At 44.8% G+C, this 19,601-nt stretch overlaps 1 protein-coding gene across 4 annotated transcripts in view; it reads right to left on the bottom strand.

Annotated features, from left to right (window-relative positions):
• SRGAP3 (SLIT-ROBO Rho GTPase activating protein 3) overlaps positions 1 to 19,601 on the bottom strand; it is a 780,680-nt gene that overhangs the window by 420,417 nt on the left and 340,662 nt on the right. For 2 of the 4 annotated variants that reach the window (XM_069643468.1, XM_069643469.1), the window contains exon 1: positions 14,923 to 15,268. The exons of the other annotated variants lie outside the window; for them this stretch is intronic. In XM_069643468.1, the coding sequence (XP_069499569.1) occupies positions 14,923 to 15,082 (160 nt within the window). In that variant the 5' untranslated portion in view covers positions 15,083 to 15,268. Of the gene's footprint in view, positions 1 to 14,922; positions 15,269 to 19,601 lie in introns of those variants that run through there. 4 annotated transcript variants of the gene reach the window in all.

Here is a 19,601-nt window from a genome sequence, read left to right as displayed (position 1 = left end):
GAAAGAAGGGCAGCTACACGATCAAAGCCGCGAGCCGAACCTTGCATACAGCCGGTGAGTTGAATGCAACTGTGTGAACCGGGCTGCATATGAGCGAAAGTTGCGGACGGCAACAAAATGTCACATAAGGTGTTTGATGGTAGAAGCAAGTAAAAGGAGAAAGCCGATAAATGTTTTCTTTAAACCTTTAAGAAGTGAACGTTCGATACTCAGTAGCAGGTCCGGCACCACGTGGGTGCCCATTCGAAAGATCTCTGCCAGAAAGTATCTTGTGAATTGAACCTTGGAGATTGGATTGAACTTTGTATATGATTTACCTTTTGAGATTGGATGAAAAAGGAACGAAGTGGTCAGGCAAGGGTAACAGTCAAATCCCTTACTAAGTCAAAAATTTTCAGTTCTGTTATATGGAAAGAAGAAGTTGTTGAAGTGACAAGTCTGAGCCCGATTGAGGGGGGCCTAAAGTGATCAAAAAGGAAGAGATTCCATTGTGAAACAGAAAGGGAAGAAACGGTCCGAGCCTGGCTGAGGGAGACCGAAGAAGTGAACTCTGAGTTTTATTATTTTCGTTGTGTTGATCTAGGCCCTGTGGAAGAAAGGGACTTGATAAAGTATATAGAGACGCTATGCTGAAAGACTCTGATGTATCCTAAAGACTGCCTCCTCCTGCTAGAGAAGTAAGTGTGCTCCAAGTGCCATATTGTTCCGCAATGTCCCGTGCCGGAGCGTGGCGGAGGGCAAGCTATAGGTCAGCAATCCTGCTCTCCCATACCACATGGACTTTTTGATTATCTTACACTGTTTTCTTTTTATATTGCAACACCCCATTTTTAGTATCGGCCCTTTTTATTTGACAAGACGTGACTAAGACAGTGTTTTATTTTGTTTTGATGGTCGTAGCTTGCTCACATTTGTGTCTGTCATACTTGTGATACCATGCCTTCCTTACACCATGTACACCCACTACCTGCCCAAAATAAACACCCATGGGATCTCTTGAGCTAGCTCTGTCACACATCCATGCTGAATATGCCCTGCCAAAGTTATTTCTCAGCTGTCTTTGAAGAGTGAATGAATTATTTCTAGCTGTAAATGAGCTCAAGTTGTAATAGAAATGTCTTAACCAAGTGTGCCGTCAGTCGCTTGATTTATATGCAATATATGCACCCTTGCCCCCATTGCTTGCACTGAATTCCTGTTAAAACCAAGATTTGGCATTCATTTTGTTTCTCACATAGATTAAATGGTTCCATGTGTTTATAATGAATGAAAAAATAACAACAGTGTTTTCGATATTTTCATTATTTTATTTTGATGCACCAAACACCCTCCCCAAAATATTTTAGGACTGGTGTAATTTTATATACTAATTACAGTCCTATAATATTTGGGGAAAGTGTTGGATAGTGCATTTAATTAAAATAATGAAAATATCGAAAACACGATTGTTATTTTTTCATTCGTTATGAAGACTGCATAGTGCATATGGCACTGCCATAATATGGCCAGGTATTACCACAATTGTCCATTTTAGGGCCAAATAAGTACTTTTAAGCTAGTGAAATATGTGTAAGAGTATATCCAATAGTGCTCTCGCAACCATGATATGTTGGGTATCATTCAGAAATGGACTTTGCCAACTCCATAAACTCATTCAATTCAGTAATTGAGGCATATGCAACATAACGTCTACTAGAACCATGTGGGCATGTCTAAGTCATTAAAAAGCATTCATTTAGGAAATTGTTGAGGTTGCCAACACATATTTCAATCTAGGGAATTTCTAAGTGCAGCGAACGACTGCCCCGTACACTCGCTGCTCTGGGATTGGCGTTTACAGTTATCTCTAACCCATATACAGTGCTCTTTTTCTCCAGAGCTAGGCCATAGAAAGCATAAATACATAAGATGTTCATTATGGTGAAGGATTATATAATTTTGTAAAGGTTTTATGAAACCAAATACAATAAATAAATAAATACAAACACAAAATGGAACCAATTGTGAATCCGTGCTTTGCTTGTCATCCCCCCCAAAAGCAGCAGAAGATTGCACGTCTTCTACTAAGACGACCGTGCACAAAACACTGGCTGCGCCGTCCAGGAAAGAGCACTAAGCAAAGATTGGAAGCGCTTTATTGTCACAGCAGGGGACCCCTTGGCTGCTGAGCACCTAGGCACTCAGGCAACACCTGAAGTAGCTCTGCTATGGCTCTGGGGAGGAAGGAAAGGCTGTGGTCATACTGCCATAATAGAGGAACTGTGGTGGCAGGCGCAGGGGTCAAGTCCTAAAAGAAATGTGGGGGAACTCATTAACATACCAATTGAATGCGACGTCACCAGAAATCAGGATATCAAGGTGCACTCTGAAAAAAGTGTGGGGACTCCAGAAAAAAAGTGGAGGGATTCCCTCCACTTGAGCCCCGGGTGGCAGAGCGGGGAATATACAAGACAGAAGCACGTTCAGTACCATTTCTCGGCGGGGTTTCGTGCAGGAATTTGGGCCCCATACCCCCCTCCGCCTTCTCGCTGTCTGTGACCTCACACTGGGACCCCTCTGTGGAAAGTTGATCCAGTTTCCATGGGAAAGCATCCGCTATTGTTTGCATTGAATGGGCTGTAATCTATATGCGGAAGCAGTGGCGGGGGGGGGGGAAAGAACACAGGTGACTGTACAAGAACTGATAGCAAATGCAGTCACGTGTTATGTGATTTCACACAAAACAAAAGAGAAGCCAAAGAAAACCCTAAAAGGGATGCACGTGTGGATATCTTTTATGCAACCGTTCCGTGGTTTCCATCTAAAAGTGGCTGTAACTACTATATGAATTTAAAGAACTCATGATTCAATGAAAGCACGAAAGAAAAAAATCCTACAACAATTATTTGACATTTACTTCACTAAGCACTACACCTGCATAGCACACTTTAGCAACTGAATTGTTTCTAGGAGCTCAGAAAATCAATGCTGCGTTTTGATCAGGCTTGGAAGGATAAGCAGGGTCTAAAATGGTCAGCAGCTGAGAGGTATTTAGCTCCTGCTTCTAGCCTTGCAGCTTGACACCAACAGCCACTAGGAGCTACTTTTGACTCCCCCGATCAACCGATTCCATACATCATACCAATCAGGCCTCTAGCTTATAGAAAAGTTGTGATCCCTCAAAATGAAGCGGAACAGCAGTTGTTTTCAAAAAGAGCAGAAAAATTACGTTTTTGCAAATACACCTGAAATATTTGCAGTTTTTGCAAAAACAAACTTTAAAAAAAATGTGTTCAGGTTCTGAAAATGTGTGGGGTGAAAGTAATGGAATGCGTTAGCACATATCAGCACTTGCGCCAAAAAAAACAGCCCACTCCAAAAAAGCTCATCTGAATGGGCGCATCTTTCTGTTCTGGGACCAAAATGATTTTTTGGACCGCATTTTACAGTGACGGGCCTCTTAAGAGTCCCTCAAATGTGAAATGCGCTCGGAGCCTGTAGAGCATTATTGTCAAGATGGCGCTTCCGACAGTAATGTATTCACGGCGGCGCGGCCATCACAACATTTGCACAACAGCTCAGTTTCGTGGAATTGCGCAGGTCACCTTTGAGAATAATGTCACCTGCCCATTTACAAAAATGGTTTATCTAAAAACAGCATATATCCTGCTTTATTTTTAAATGCCCCATTTTTTGAGGATCTGTGCTGAAATCTACATTTTTGAAAAATTCATAAATAGTCACAATATGAGAGCGGGAAAGAGAGAGAAGGGGGAGTGATGGGCCAGATGGGGAGTGATAGGCAAGAAAGCAGAGGGAGAGCAGTGGGCCAGAAGTGGGGTGGTGGGACAGGAAGCATAGAGGGAGCGGTGGGCCAGAAATCAGAGAGGGAGCAAAGTTCGAGAAAGCAGAGGGAGCGTGAGCTGCAGAGGCCGCAGTGGGCCAGAAATCAGAGAGGGAGAAGTTGGCCGGAAAGAGGCAGTGAGGTGCAGATTCGGAGAAAGGATGAGGGAAGAGTGTTATAGAATGGGGCAAAGGCTGCAAGATGCAAAAGTTGCAAGAAAGGAAGGACTGTAGATGGCTGGAGGAATTGGGTAACGTAAGGAGTGAGTTGGGAGAATGGAGTGTGGCATGGGCTGGAGACTGCGAGTTTCGACTTGACAGTGTGACGGAGCAGTGAGCATGCGCATGACTGAGAGTGAGGGGTTTGCGATTGTACATTCTATGGAGAAGCGGTGAGTGTGAGGGAAGTTGATGAGAGATATCTGGGTGTTTGGACGATTACAGAACAAGGAAGGGATTTATTTTCACCATTACAACTTCTATTAATCAATAAAGCTTATAATATTAAATAGGCATGCACACTTACCAAAAAAGGAGCAAAACAAACACCTTTCTGTCAAGCCATGGACATCTAGGACTCTTCCAATTAAATTGATGCAATACGTAAAAATGTTGACATCCTGGTCCTCTTTAATTTATTCATTTCAATTGTTTATTTATAACACACTTAATATCAACGAGTGGTTTTTAAGCACGGGCTGGGATTCGAACCTGTGTTGCACTGTGTTATCATGCTTCCAAGACAAACACGCAGCCCCTGAGCTATCTTTCCTTCCCTCTCGTATCCTTCTGCACTTCCTCTTTCCTGCAATATGCCAATCTTAAAATCTCCAGTCAATAAAACACTTGCAGCAATATTGCACAAATAAATACATTTTTGGCCAGCAAAATTGACTTTTTTATGCCGTAAAATGTTCCATTTTATGCCGCAATATCCTGGAGGGTCTGTGCAGTGGATCTATTAGTCCCCTGAGCTATATTTTCTGCAGGGTGGGTAGTGGATCTACGTGAAGACGGCTGAAATGTTGACAAATGAGTGACAACGACCTATATTTGAATTACTCATGAAATAGAAATAGTTACTGACGTTCTTGCAATGTAGGTACATTCTGCCAAGTCGCTTAAAGGGACCCTCCAGTCCATATTGCTTTAAAACCTTTGAAGGGATCCTCCCCCTCCCCGGCAGCCCCGCATCTTAATATATTCATTGGGCCCAAGCTACGCTTTAAAAGTGCTTTCTATGGCGAGCTGTGAAGTGCTATAGTTCTACAGTGTGCCACCATTGACCGCGAAATCCCCCATGATAACAGCGGATACAAAAAGCGAGCTGGCAATTAAATGGCCGACCTTTAAAGAGGCGGGAAATGCTGCCGTTTAAATGTTAAAAGCTTTGTTTTCGATGATTACCTTTTATCCAACAATCCGAATGCAAATCCCTGCTCCGTTAGTGGTAGGCAATACATTCCTTCCCGAGGATTCTGCAACGGGTGACCTTTTCTTCTGTCGATTCTGTCCTGGGATGACATTTGGTTTTTGCTTAAATGTTTGTGTGTGTTTTTTTTTAGTGTCTGGGTTCTTTATGGAACCATAGAACACAAGCAGAGAATTATGTACGGTTTTCACATCAACAACGAGCTTTTACAGGCATTGAAAAAAATAATTGCTGATCGGAAGCTGAAAGTAGCTTCTGGTTATCCTGCACCACCCAGAAAGCGGGAAAGCAGCAGGATATCTGGCACCACCTGGAAAGCGGGAGCTGAAAACAGCTTCTGCATATCCGGCACCAACTGGAAAATGGGAGCTGAAAGCGGCTTCTGGTTATCCAGCACCACCCGGAAAGCGGGAGCTGAAAGCAGCTTCTGGTTATCTGGCACCACCCGGAAAGCGGGAGCTGAAAGCAGCAGGTTATCCGGCACCACCCGGAATGCTGGAGCTGAAAGCAGCTTCTGCAGCACCTGGAAAGCGGGAAAGCAGCAGGATATCCAGCACCACCCGGAAAGCGGGAGCTGAAAGCGGCTTCTGGTTATCCAGCACCACCTGGAAAGCGGGAGCTGAAAACAGCTTCTGGTTATCTGGCACCACCCAGAAAGCGGGAGCTGAAAACAGCAGGTTATCCGGCACCACCCGGAATGTGGGAGCTGAAAGCAGCTTCTGGTTATCTGGCACCACCCAGAAAACGGGAGCTGAAAGCAGCTTCTGGTTATCCGGCACCACCCGGAAAGCGGGAGCTGAAAGCAGCTTCTGGTTATCCAGCACCACATGGAAAGCGGGAGCTGAAAGCAGCTTCTGGTTATCCGGCACCACCCAGAAAACGGGAGCTGAAAGCAGCTTCTGGTTATCCGGCACCACCAGGAAAGCGGGAGCTGAAAGCAGCTTCTGGTTTTCTGGCACCCCGGAAAGCAGGAGCTGAAAGCAGCAGGTTATTCGGCACCACCCGGAAAGCAGGAGCTGAAAGCAGCTTCTGGTTATCCGGCACCACCCGGGAAAAACGGGAGCTGAAAGCAGATTCTGTTTTTCCGTCTCGACCCGGAAAGCAGGAGCTAGCTCTGGAGAAGGAGCTAGTGCATAGCAAGCCGGAAGTCCAGCTTCCACATGCAATTCAAACTAGAACGTATTGTCAATTACTACATATGGGACCCGTTGTGATTTAAATTTCTTCTAGAAGTGCTCGAATGCCCCTTTAATGCATTCCCATACAGACTTGGATTAATGTCTCTTGTTTAGTAGGCACCTGTTGGCCTGTGGAGTTGAAAGTAGTTCCTGGTAGCTGTTGGTGTCAAGATAACCAGGTTCCCAGCAATTTCTATCCCTGCTACAGATGTGGGAGCCGCGGCTTGGCAAAGTAGTGGAGTGACTAACAGAAGCAATGCCTTCTGCCCTGCTGGACTTTCCCATTAGTAGCAAATGCATACGTAAAAATGGATTCCACCCGTCTACACAAACCAAGGGGAACAAAATGGAACTTCCACTTCATGCAAACACCTAAAAATCCACAGGAGAGGCCCAAACTACATGAAAAGTGGGTCCAACTCCGGGCAAAACGCAGGAAGTGATCCACGGTCTTGTTTTTAAGACATCTTTCATTCATCCATTAAACTAGGAGACTGTTGCATTGATGAGCTGATCTTTCCACACTAGCGCCGTGGCAATTTTTCTCTGCGTGGAAGATTTGTGTGCACAGAACCTGAAGCTTCCCACCAGTATTTAGTGGGTATCCACGTATGCTGACCGGGATGCACACTTACATTGCTCTCTCTAGCTCCTAGAAGTGATATTGTTTATACAAGGCAACTCAATGACTTTTTTAGTTACCCAAATAGTGTTCTGATGAAGACTGCACAGCAGAAATTACTGACAGCAATATGTAGAGAATACACACTGAATGGATGAACAGACACTCAATGCACATATCGGGAGGATAGCTCAGGGGCAATGTGCTCGCTTTGGAAGCAAGACGACACAGAGCAACACAGGTTCGATCTCCGGGTCCGCGCTTGGAAACTCTGGGTATTAAGCGTGTTATAAATAACCTATCATATCATATCAATCGCCTCTAGACGCTTCCAGGCCAAAGAGAATGTTCCACGTTTTTAATAACACTTCTTGAGTGGAGCCTTGTGATGCTTGCACTTTTTGTAAACACTCATGATTTTAACATGATACATAGGATGATAGTGAAGGGCCTGCAATCACACAACTTTGGTCAGTGGGGAAGTTGGCATCAGAGCCAAAGGGCTAGTTCACAAAGAAGCCCTTTTCGCAGCTAGTTGTAACTCATGTAAACTGAGACAGCTTCTGACCACAACACAAGGCTACCAATGAAATCAGTCGTCATTTACTACTTTCGAAATAATGTGTAAGCAACAGCCGAGTCTCAGAAATGGAGCACTTACACCCATTAATGGTAGTGTGGCAGGTCTCAAACTCACCCCTTCTGTAATAGCTGGGCAAGCTGAAGAATGATGGTCTGGAGGTTGCCCAGAGCAACGCCAGATGTTAGGATTAATTCCAAACCTTCCAGCCATCACTTCTTTTGTTTTGCATAAGTCACCCTGAGTGGGACGGGTATGCCCGGATGAGGGTCCCGAGCCTGCTGGGCCCAGAGACCCAAGCTACTCCTCACAGATGATGCCCAATTAGGATAAAACATGTCTGGGGATGCTTGTGGTCTCGTGCAGAAGGGATGTGACCTAGTAGTTCGGGCTGGACTGCCCTTTTTGGGGTGGGACCAAGTCTGATTTGCATATGGTCTTTCCCCTTCTGTAATGACTTGGCAGGCTGCAAAACAATGGTCTGGAGGGTTTCCCAGAGCTTTGTCAGTGGTTATGAATAATTCAAAACCTTCTACCCATCACTTCTTTTGTTTTGCATAAGTCACCCTGAATGGGATGGGTATGCACAGATGGGGGTCCCGAGCCTGCTGGGCCTAGCGAACCAAGCAACTCTTCACTGATGACGCCCAACAAGGATGAAACATGTCTGGGGATGCTTGTGGTCTCGTGCAGAAGGGATGTGACCTAGCAGTTCGGGCTGGACTGGCCCTTTTGGGGTGGGACCAAGCCTGATTTGCATTTGGTCTTTCCCCTTCTGTAATGGCTTGGCAGGCAAAGAACGATTGTCTGGAGGGTTCCCCCAGAGCAAAACCAGAGGTTAGGATTAATTCCAAACCTTCCAGGGATAACCTCTTTTGTTTTGCATAAGTCACCCCGAATGGACGGGTATGCCCGGATGTGGGTCCCGAGCCTTATGGGCGTAGAGACCCAAGCTCCTCCTCACTGATGATGCACAATGAGGCTGAAACATGTCTGGGGATGCTTATGGTCTCGTGCAAAAGGGTTGTGACCAAGTAGTTCAGGCTGGACTGGCCCTCTTGGGGTGGGACCAAGCCCGATTTGCATATGGTCTTTGCCATTCTGTTATGACTTGGCAGGCTGAAGAACAATGGTCTGAAGGGTTGCACAGAGCAATGCCAGAGGTTAGGATTAATTCCAAACATTCCATCCATCACAACTTTTGTTTTTCCAGAATAAGCCAGGAAAAATGAAATATGTGCCAAAAACATTTGTTTTCTCTTTTCCTTTTCAGCTACAAACATGTTTACTTCACATTTGCCTTCTTAGCGTACCAATCCCAGAAATGTTATTGCATTTTTGTTTACTTTCGCACTTCACACGCAACACTTTCACCTAGTTTGTCCACATGTGAATTGTGTGTTAACAACGTTACTGAGACATTTAACGTTTGTGTATGGACGTCAAATTACACTATTTTGTATAAGTTTGGGTCCATGATGTGTATTACGGACGCACGAATACACATCCAGGACACACCTGGAATTACCATGCATTGCCCTATTAACACCCATTCCTGTATTCTAGTTTCATGAATGCACAATGTACACGCAGGCGCATAATCTAATGATAAAAGCACACTTGAGGAACGCTTCTGTAACCTACTCTCTACAAAGCCACTACTTTTCCAGCAATATTGTATATTGAAGTAACTACTAGAAAAAGTTTTCGGAATTAGCCCAAAGTCTCCAGGTTCCAAGTACAGCAATGAAACCCAGCACAGACTCTCCCTCCCTGCAGCTAATGGTTGCAAACCCTGGATAGTGTTCAATCTTCAGAAGCATTGGCAAAGCCAACACTTCTGGTGTCTATGTAATCAAGGACGAAATATCGGTAAGGCACTGCTATAATGGTACTGCCTGATCACAAGATGGAAACAGCTCGCGAATAGTGTGAGCACCTGAGCATATGAGGGCAGTGCCTGGTAAATGGCTGTCTGATGCCTATTGCTATAATGGTACTGCCTGATCAAAAAATGGCAACAGCTCCCGAATAGTGTGAGCCCCTGAGCATATGATGGCAGGGCCTGGTAAATGGCTGTCTGATGCCTATTGCTATAATGGTACTACCTGATCATAAAATGGCAACAGCTCCCGAATAGTGTGAGCCCCTGAGCATATGATGGCAGGGCCTGGTAAATGGCTGTCTGATGCCTATTGCTATAATGGTACTACCTGATCAAAAATGGCAACAGCTCCCGAATAGTGTGAGCACCTGAGCATTTGATGGCAGTGCCTGGTAAATGGCTGTCTGATGCCTATTGCTATAATGGTACTGCCTGATCATAAAATGGCAACAGCTCCCGAATAGTGTGAGCCCCTGAGCATATGATGGCAGGGCCTGGTAAATGGCTGTCTGATGCCTATTGCTATAATGGTACTGCCTGATAATAAAATGGCAACAGCTCCCGAATAGTGTGAGCACCTGAGCCTATGATGGAAGGGCCTGGTAAATGGCTGTCTGATGCCTATTGCTATAATGGTACTGCCTGATCATAAAATGGCAACAGCTCCCGAATAGTGTGAGCACCTGAGCCTATGATGGCAGGGCCTGGTAAATGGCTGTCTGATGCCTATTGCTATAATGGTACTACCTGATCATAAAATGGCAACAGCTCCCGAATAGTGTGAGCACCTGAGCATATGATGGCAGGGCCTGGTAAACGTCTCTCTGATGTCTATGAAAGAACCACAACGGTTGCCCTTTCCAATGCTTGTTTTTAAGAATTAGCGAATGCAAGGGGCAGAGGAATGGGCTCACAATTGCTTAAAAATCCATTGGTTGAAGACATACTCGGTTAAGCCATGTGTATTAGGCTGGGAGTAGATTTACAATTGAAATGAAGCCACACTTGCTCAGAAGGCTGCTTACACATACAAGGGCACCCATGTAGCAGCACATTGCTTGATGTTATGGTAAGACTGAGCTATCTCAAAGGGATCGCAGGAGAGTGCGTTTTGGGTGGACAGTGGCTGATGGCGGGTAGGAATATCTATAGGGATTAGCAGGTGGTGGGCAGTCAATGGGTCGGAAAAGAGCCAAAGAACAATAACAGGTTGTGTGTCCCTCCTCGCTTCCCATCTCCTTCCTATCTGCACTCCTGTGGCAATAACATAGTACAAACATTTTAGCTCGGTCGAAGCCAAACCTTCAGACACATACCCTAAACTTGCTTCTGGATACTGGGCTTGAAGCCTGTGATAAAGGGAGGCAGGTTGGGATTACGGCGCGTTGGGCTTCGTCTTCCCTAATGCACGATTTAATAAAGATGGTTCTATGTTATGCATTTCCCAATTTATAGAAAATAACCTCAAGAAAGTAATATTAAGGTTCAATTATAACAAAAAAAGAACATAAAAATGTTAAGATGTTGACATGATGGATAGATAGACCCTTACCTAGATAAACCCCTACCTTGTAAAATTGCCTATTTCTGATGATATTGGATGTGAAGCGCAAATGCAGTTTGTGAGGTTGATCTTTAAGTGATTTTTTTTTTTTATGTAACATCTGTTTATTAAAGATTTATCATATACATGAACCTTGGCAAACCACTTATTGCATTTGAAATTGCTTCATGAAATAAAACCATTCATTACAGTGATGGTGGCCCCCGGACCCCCAGATCTTTAAGTGAAATTGATCGTGGGTTGATCTTTAAGTGAAATTGATCGTGTATCGAACTCAGCAATTTTAAGATATTCCTATCAATGGCGACATCTTCCATTTAGTCATTGACAACAATTCTAGGTGTTACCCATTTTTGCTGAATGTTATTTTCGCCAAATTGTTTTTGCCACATTTCTTACCATTATTTTCTACCGCAAAAATATAAATGAGGGGTTTGGGTTAGGTATATAGAAAGAGGGGGTGGGGAGAGGGGTAAGAGGAGGTGCAGGAGGTTTCAATTCGCTTTTTGTGTTAAAAAAGTGATGAAATCGCCAAAAATAATCAGCAAAAATGTCATTCGGCAAAAAATCTCCATTGAACCCAATTCTAGCAGTAGGTTTCTTAATAAAGCGTTTGCTGTGACCCCATACATTTGGTGTAAGCTATGCAGACAGCCTGCTCACACACATACAGGCAACAGGCCCAACAGTACAGGTGAAGTTAACTGGAAGACCCTTAGTGGAAACTGAATTCTTGCTACACAGTCCCCAGGTTTACCCATTAAAGCGTTCACCTGACACACGCATTACCTGGGCACACAGCAGCGGGGGATTAAAGGCAAGCATTGCAGCATATTATGCAGGAGAGCCAGCACACAGCACAACAGCCATTTTGATCTCACTCTCTCACACACCGCTGCATGTATTGAACCCAGAGGGATCCGGCCAGTGGCAGGCTGCAGTCTGGACTCCCTTCATTAAAGTCAACGAGGTCTTAGCCCACCATGTCCCCGAGGACCGTCCGAGCTGAGAGGCAATGAGCATATGACAGACGTTGGGTTTTACAAATCTCAAGTGACATGACTTATTGAATTTCTTTATTATTAAAAATAATAATATCTATTTCTTATATCGAGCCACACACCCATGGGTAGCAGAGCGCTGAAATAACAGAAGACATTATTATCCCATAGAGTGGTACTCAATTTATCGACCTCGGAAAAATGAAAAGCTGAGTTGACCTTGCAGAGATTCAAACCTACCACAGCAGGCCGCGCACAGATATCAGGGGCAAACCCTCAGCGTGCAATGCTATCCGACCAGCATCTAAAAGTTCTAAAAGGGCTCTAAAAAATAGAATCTTTGAGCATTTGAGGTCTATTCGCAATAGAGATTTGAGGTATCCTCTTGCAGTACATCTGTGCATGGAACACCCAGACTTTGAAATTGATAACCTAAAAGTATTTGGTCTTGAAAGCACAAAACAGCTACCTAGAGGAGGGAACAATGAAAAACCTCTTACGTCGTAAAGAAGCTAGACGGATTTGCATTATGGAAACATGTGAACTTGGTTTGAACTCTGAGTCTGAGATGTATAACTGGCTTTGATTCTGATAATGTTGTGAATCAGACTGGTGAACCATCAACTCATATCAAGTGCATTGGTTTATTCAAGTGGTATTCATTGTCATGAAATATCCAATCTTATCTTTTCTTTCCCTCTTTTTTGTTTTCACTTTCTCTGTTTGTAAACATTCAAAAATGTGAATCTTAAAATAGGAATGTAGTTTAATAGAGAAATTAATATTTTGTACAACGATGATTATTATTTTAGCTAATAACTGAGAACAAAGCTAATAACTCTTTAAAAATTCCTGATCAAATATGTCCACCTCTCAAAATTGATAGTATCAAAGTTTAACGCTGAATATAATTATAATTTTTCCAATCCCCATATTGTTGGAGAATGTATAAAAAATGATTTCTCATAAACGTCCACTTGCACGAATCATAGAAATGGCTAAATTTAATCTCTCTTCTATAAACTATATACTTGAATCAAATTTTCAGCACAAGAACCCACACCTAACACTCATATTTGGTTAAAGACAGGTAAAAATTGAATATAATTCTGTGTGAATAGCCGCTGCTCCAAATTGACCGTTGCATGCAACTTGATGATGTCTTAACGTTCCTACGCGTCATCACGTTTGTGCGCATGACGTCATCACACGCATCGGCCGATTCCCGCTATAATAATGTGGTGGTATCAGTCCAGTCCTGTGCCTCGAAAGGGAGACATCAGGACTGGAGTGGCGCAATATGGCCAAAATTAACTGTAGGTGCAGAATCCTTTTCAAACATAGCACTATTTCAGTTTATAAATACCAGAGTTTGAAAGACCACATTTTCCCTCCTACTTAAAACAGATTATTTTCTATTTTTCTTTTGGGTACTCTACAATTTTAACCAGAAGAAAAATGCTGAATGAGCTAATAAAAAGGAACACATGATTGATATTATTTACTATTCTAAGATCAATGACCTCACCACAAGGAATAAGACTTTCTTGGGTGAGTAGCAATTCACTTCAGGCAAATAACAATATTTAAGTACAAATGACATCATGTGAAGTATTGTTGTCGATGCCATTATTTAGATTTTTATAAATTGTATTTGTAGACATCCCTCCTGATGAACCACTGCAAGAAGAGACACGTGTTGAGAGAGTTATAAAAAATAATTTTTGAAAATAAATTGAGGATCATTGGAATAATAAAGTGGTAACAACCTAAGAAGGTTAAAATTGCCTGTTACAGAACTTTGACAAGAGTCTTTCTTTTCTCTTTGACAAATGTCAATAAAACTAAACTGGTTGGCGCATTTGGACATAGCTCTTCGATTTCTCCCCAATGAGGATGGCGCTGCTTGAAAAGAAAACCTGGTGCATGGGGGTCAAACATTTTTATCCTTCCAACTCATGGGTCATCGAGAAAGGCGGAGGCAGCCCAAGCAACACTTAGTGCCACCGGCCCTGTTCATTACTGAATGCACAGGAATAAGCGGGAAGTGGGGCAGTGACACAGACCCTGGCCCCCTGCCTTTTTAGCAAATGTTGAAAAGGAAAGTGCACATGGTTCAGGAATATCCAGGTGGGACTACCTTCCCACTTAGTGGAAACACAGAAATAAAGGCACTGATAATATGCACAAGCCGATCTGTCTGCCCATTCTGCTCATTTGCATACGTATTGTCTTACTGCAGATCCTAGAAGATGGAAATGAACACAGGCATCACCCAGCCCCCATTACTTGCACGCATATTCCCTCTCAGTCCCCCACTAGCTATAGGAACCAGCTATCAATTTAGCCAACACAAACGCTTTTGCTTTCAGCTGTTTACCGCAGTGGCTAAAACATTATGCATTATGCAGCAGCAGCTCAAGGTGCGCACAGGGGGTGCGGCCGAAGAAGCCCCCCCTCCCCACTCCTGCGCTGCCTTGCCTCAAGTTTACACGACACTGAGCTGGAGGCTCCAGCTCAGTGTCATGTAAACTTAAGTATTGTTCTATTAAAGAATGACGCCCGCAAACACACTTTAGAAGAACGGCAGGGGGCTCAGTTCTGTTGTTCGGCTGATGCACCAAAGAATCTCTCCCAGGGGGCTGACAGACCTGGAGCCTGTGCTGACATTATGCATACCTCTCAACTCACAGGCCTTTGGTGGATATCACTCACTGTGCAGTCAGTTCACACACCGGAAACCCCGTATCCCTCCACAGACTTCAATAGGCCTACAGACGTCAATAGGCTGTCACCTGCCAACTACAAAATCATCTGATTTCACAGAAAATCACTCACCAGTGCTCCATAGCTGTTTCGCCTTCATCGCAGAAAATAAAAGGCATCGTGCGGCGCATGACACTGCAGCGCCCCCACCACTGCAGCCCTTGAGGCAACTGATGTCCGCGGACAGTCCGGATAGCTGCCCGCGCTCCCCGGCGCTCAGGAAACAGGGCATCGGGCTACACTGGGATGGCCCCGGTGTCCTCACAGCGAAATGCTGGCACCCTGGAGCCAGCTACGATGCCATGGCGAAGCAAGCCTTCCACGCAATCTGCAGGCTACAGCCTCTGCGCTGTCCTTGCTCCCCCGTTAGCTTCAAAGACGCAAGCATCTCCTTAACCTTCCTCCCACTGCAGGAGAAACCTGGCCACATTTAGCGCGCAAATTACAAGCAAGGCCTAAAACCTGCTGCAAATGAGTGGGCGTCCAACCGGCATAATGATCCGTCTCACTGCAGTGCCACTGCCTTCTATTTCAGGAGGGGCAGAGGACCGCTTTTCTGCTGAGCATTGCGGTCTCCATTCCCCCTCTTAGCTTTGGGCTGTGTTATTTGCGTCTCCACGGAGCTCTCACTGTCTTCCCTCCTGGAACAGGGGTAGGGATGTGGGGCTGATGTCTGTCTGCAGGAGTGCACTCAGGAAAAGGCCTTCACCGGTGCCCAGTTAGAGGAAGCAAAACATTGTTGGGGTATGCCAGTACGCCTGCTTCCGGTATGGCATTGCGCCTGCTTCTGGTATGGCATTACGCCTGCTTCCGGTATAGCATTGTGCCTGCTTTAGGTATGGCATTGCGCCTGCTTCCGATATGGCATTGCGCCTGCTTCCGGTATGGCATTGCGCCTGCTTCCGGTATGGCATTACGCTTGCTTCCGGTATAGCATTGCGCCTGCTTCCGGTATGGCATTGCGCCTGCTTCCGGTATGGCATTACGCCTGCTTCTGGTATGGCATTACGCCTGCTTCCGGTATGGCATTACGCTTGCTTCCGGTATAGCATTACGCCTGCTTCCGGTATGGCATTACGCCTGCTTCCGGTATGGCATTACGCCTGCTTCCGGTATGGCATTACGCCTGCTTCTGGTATGGCATTGCGCCTGCTTCCAGTATGGCATTGTGCCTGCTTCTGGTATGGCATTACGCCTGCTTCCGGTATGGCATTACGCCTGCTTCCGGTATGGCATTGCGCCTGCTATCCCCAAATGATACAAATAAACATTAGGGCAGTGTAGTCAAACTTGTTAAGCTAAAAGTATTGCTGCTGAGCCCCTCAAGTAAAAATTATTGTTGCTGCCCCCACCAGATGACACATCTGCAATATTTTCTATTATAAGCAGTCACTGTAATTCCTTTATGAAGAGCCTCGAGCTCGCCCGGGGCATCCCTTGAGCCCCCTAAGGGGTTAGCCCTGTATTTTGAAGACCACTGCATTAGGAGCTGCACCCCTGAGAATCCTTTGTGCACACATAGTCCCTCATCGTCTCTGTTTAACTTTAGAAGAGTAGTTTATTTTATTTATTTGCATTTTTAAAGTGCTCATAGAGCCCAGGGGCATCGAGGCGCTGTTACAGAATTTGTTGTTGCTGTTTTAGTTGCATATTTATAACGCACTTAAATATCCTGAGGTTTTCTAAGCGCGGACCCAGGGATGAAACCTGTGTTGCTTCGTGTTGTCGTCTTGCTTCCAAGGCAAGCACGTTGCCACTGAGCTATCCTCCTAGGATTAGTGTGTTTGGCCTTCTCGGTGCAAGGCTTCTTTCATGAGTAACACTATTCTCACCTCTCTGACACTTCGACCAGACTGGACATTCTTCAGGCTTGGCCACAAAAACGGCTTTCTCTGCAAAATGTCTACTTCATTAAACTTTTATGAAGCGTTTAATACCAGAGACTCGTCTCTAAACGCAGGACTGGGAATTTGAACCCGTGTTGCTCTGTATTGTCTTGATTCCAAGACAAACGCGTTGCCCTTGAACTATCCCCCCAGCACCTACTTAACTTAGTACTTTCAGAAAAGATTAGTAGAAAGTACTTCTCTCCGAAAAAAAGCACAATTGGACAACAGCAAAAAGTAGTTTAACTGTGAGAGTGAACACTCGAAAATTAAATGGGGACATCACAGGCTGACCTCACAGTGATGAGGTGGTGATCTGGCATACCGTGAAAGCATATTAACACACCATAACATAATATACTCTTGTATATATAGTTAGCTGCAATACTGTGCCTGTAATGGCAAACAGCTGTCATTTTCTGGCTCGGCCCGGATAGGATTTTTCTAAAACACAGGCCTGTGAGGGAGCAACACAGGGTGCTGTTGTCTGAGTGATGCATCCCCTTTGGGATGCTCTTTGACTTAAATTGGAGCCTAGACATTTGTATCCGGATTTTGCAATGCTTATATTCATGTACAGCTGTAAGTGGGGTGGGGATTAAGTGGTAAATATCGGTATCATTAATGCCCATTTTTGCAGCTCGGGTACCTACTCTCGGCATGAATTTCTTTCTTTTTTCAGCTCTTTATTCAAGCTAATTGAAACTTAACAAGGCATGCTAGACTACAGCAAACAGCACCCCGCATTCTATGGATCTGTAGGGAAAGATGAAATGTCTACAGTGTATGGACAGGGTTCAAAACTGCTTGTGCCATTTGGCTGCGGGTGGCAGTTTATTAAAGCTTGACACAAACAGTTCTCGGGATACCCTTCACTCCCCAGCCAAGCAGTGCTCTGTAAACATAGCCACCTAACATTAACTGTGCGTTTAGACATCTGATTAATTAGGCAAAAAGCTACGAGCAGGGGGGCATTACCGCTTCAGGCAATGCGCTGGGGCTCATAGTTATAGGGCTGAGCGAAGTGAGGGCATTAACGCAGGGCCCAGAGCATTACCTGAAGCGGTAATGCCCCCCTCACCGCGAGGGGCTTATTGCTATTAGTACCCCGGCCCATAAGACTGGGGTACCAGAAGCAATTTTTTCAGTTGTGAAATACTCAGGGGTTTCACAACTGGAAAAAAAATAAAAATGGCCGCCAAGGAAGGGGAAACAAAGTCTGTTCTCCCTTTCCATGGTGGCCATGGAAAGTAGTTTGAATTAAGTAAACAAACAAAATTGCCACCATGGTACTGAAGAAGGGACTACACATAGTCCCTTCTCCCTTTCCATGGTGGCCATTAAAAAAATTGGTTAAAAAAGTAAACAAAAAAGCGTCGCCATGGAAAGGAGAGAAGGGACTACACGTAGTCCATTCTCGCCTTTCCATGGTGGGGTGTTGCAGTTCGGGAGCGTTCATGCTGGGGATAGAAATGTTCCCAGCGGGTCCGCTCCTGAAAAGGATCCAAAAAGAAGCAAAGTGGGATGGGGGGGAATCTGTGGATGGGGGGAGCACTTACCTTGTGGAAGTTGCATCTCATGTGAAAGTTAGATTTGCAGCAAGCAGTGTACTAGCGCCTCTTTCCCCAGATGGAGTGCCTGATTTCTGGGTGATCTCCAATACCCAGGAGCTGCTTTTAACTTCTCTTCGTCAAATCTGTATTGATTTCCCTGCAGGATATCCATGTAAGTACCAGATATAAAATAGCTCCCAAGTCCTCAAAAATCTGTTGCGAAAGCAGTGGGTGCCATCTAAATGGGCAGCCACATTGCTAGACATATTCTAGCACAATGTACATGCCCAGTCATAATGAAGCTCTTTATTCTGGTGTGCAGCCAGCTTCTAATACACCCAAAAGGGCACAGAGAGGAATAGTAGTTTGACTGGGGTCCAGTGCTTAATTTGTGGGGCAGGGAGGGTTGCCATGGCCCAGCCCTGGCACTTATTTCTGCGCCCCAGCAATTATTGTCTCAGACTCAGTTTGATTATGAGGTGAAAAAAAGGAGCAGTACAAGAATTGGTGGCAAAAATTGGAGATAGTAGATGAACTCCTATATTTGGGTTTCACCATTTTCTCTAGACCAAATTAAAATAATCACAAGGCACCCTGGTTACCAAATGAAGCATTTCCGGAACAGTGACAGTAAATGTACGTTGGTGTCTGTTCAGCAATTCTATGATGGAAAAATCTTCTAGCCTTGTTGTATGGTATGGAGACTTACCAAACCCCTTTTAATGTAGATTTAACCACCATAGAGAGTCTTATTTGAAAACATGTTCTGTCTTTGCTAAGGACTCTACCAGCTGTTGCAATCCGTTTTGAATATGGGTCTAACATCTCTAAACACCAGATTATTCTGGATATTCTGGAAGAAAATGTTATTATGCTCCAAATTCTTCTTGCTGGGCCGTGGAATGCTTCAGGACATGTGTGGCGTGCCAAGTTTCGCCTGGTCACCGACCACAAGCCATTAGTCCATATGCTGGGCCCTGGAGGGACGTAAATGGCAACGCTCAGACTGGCCAAGCTAGCGGCAAAACTGCAGGAGTACACTTATGAGATCATGCACCTTGCAGGGTGGAAGAACCCTCAGGCAGACTGCATGTCCAGACTATGAGACCGCAGAACCCCGGGTACCACCTTCCTCAAGGATGAATGCATCATAGCGTCCATCAAGGATTTCAGGAGTCACAAGTTCATGGAAATTAGCAAGTCTCATTGGAAGGAGGAACTTCAGCAAGATGAAGCCCTGGGCAAAGTGGCAGGGTGGGGTAGGAATGGGTGGCCCCGTGAAAGGATAATTCCAGAAGTACTAAACCCATAC

Source organism: Ambystoma mexicanum, chromosome 2p (genome assembly GCF_040938575.1).
Source record: "Ambystoma mexicanum isolate Mex_15411 chromosome 2p, UKY_AmexF1_1, whole genome shotgun sequence".
NCBI lineage: Eukaryota > Metazoa > Chordata > Amphibia > Caudata > Ambystomatidae > Ambystoma > Ambystoma mexicanum.
Note: the sequence above shows the minus strand (reverse complement) of the source record. Positions and strands in the feature narration are given on the sequence as shown.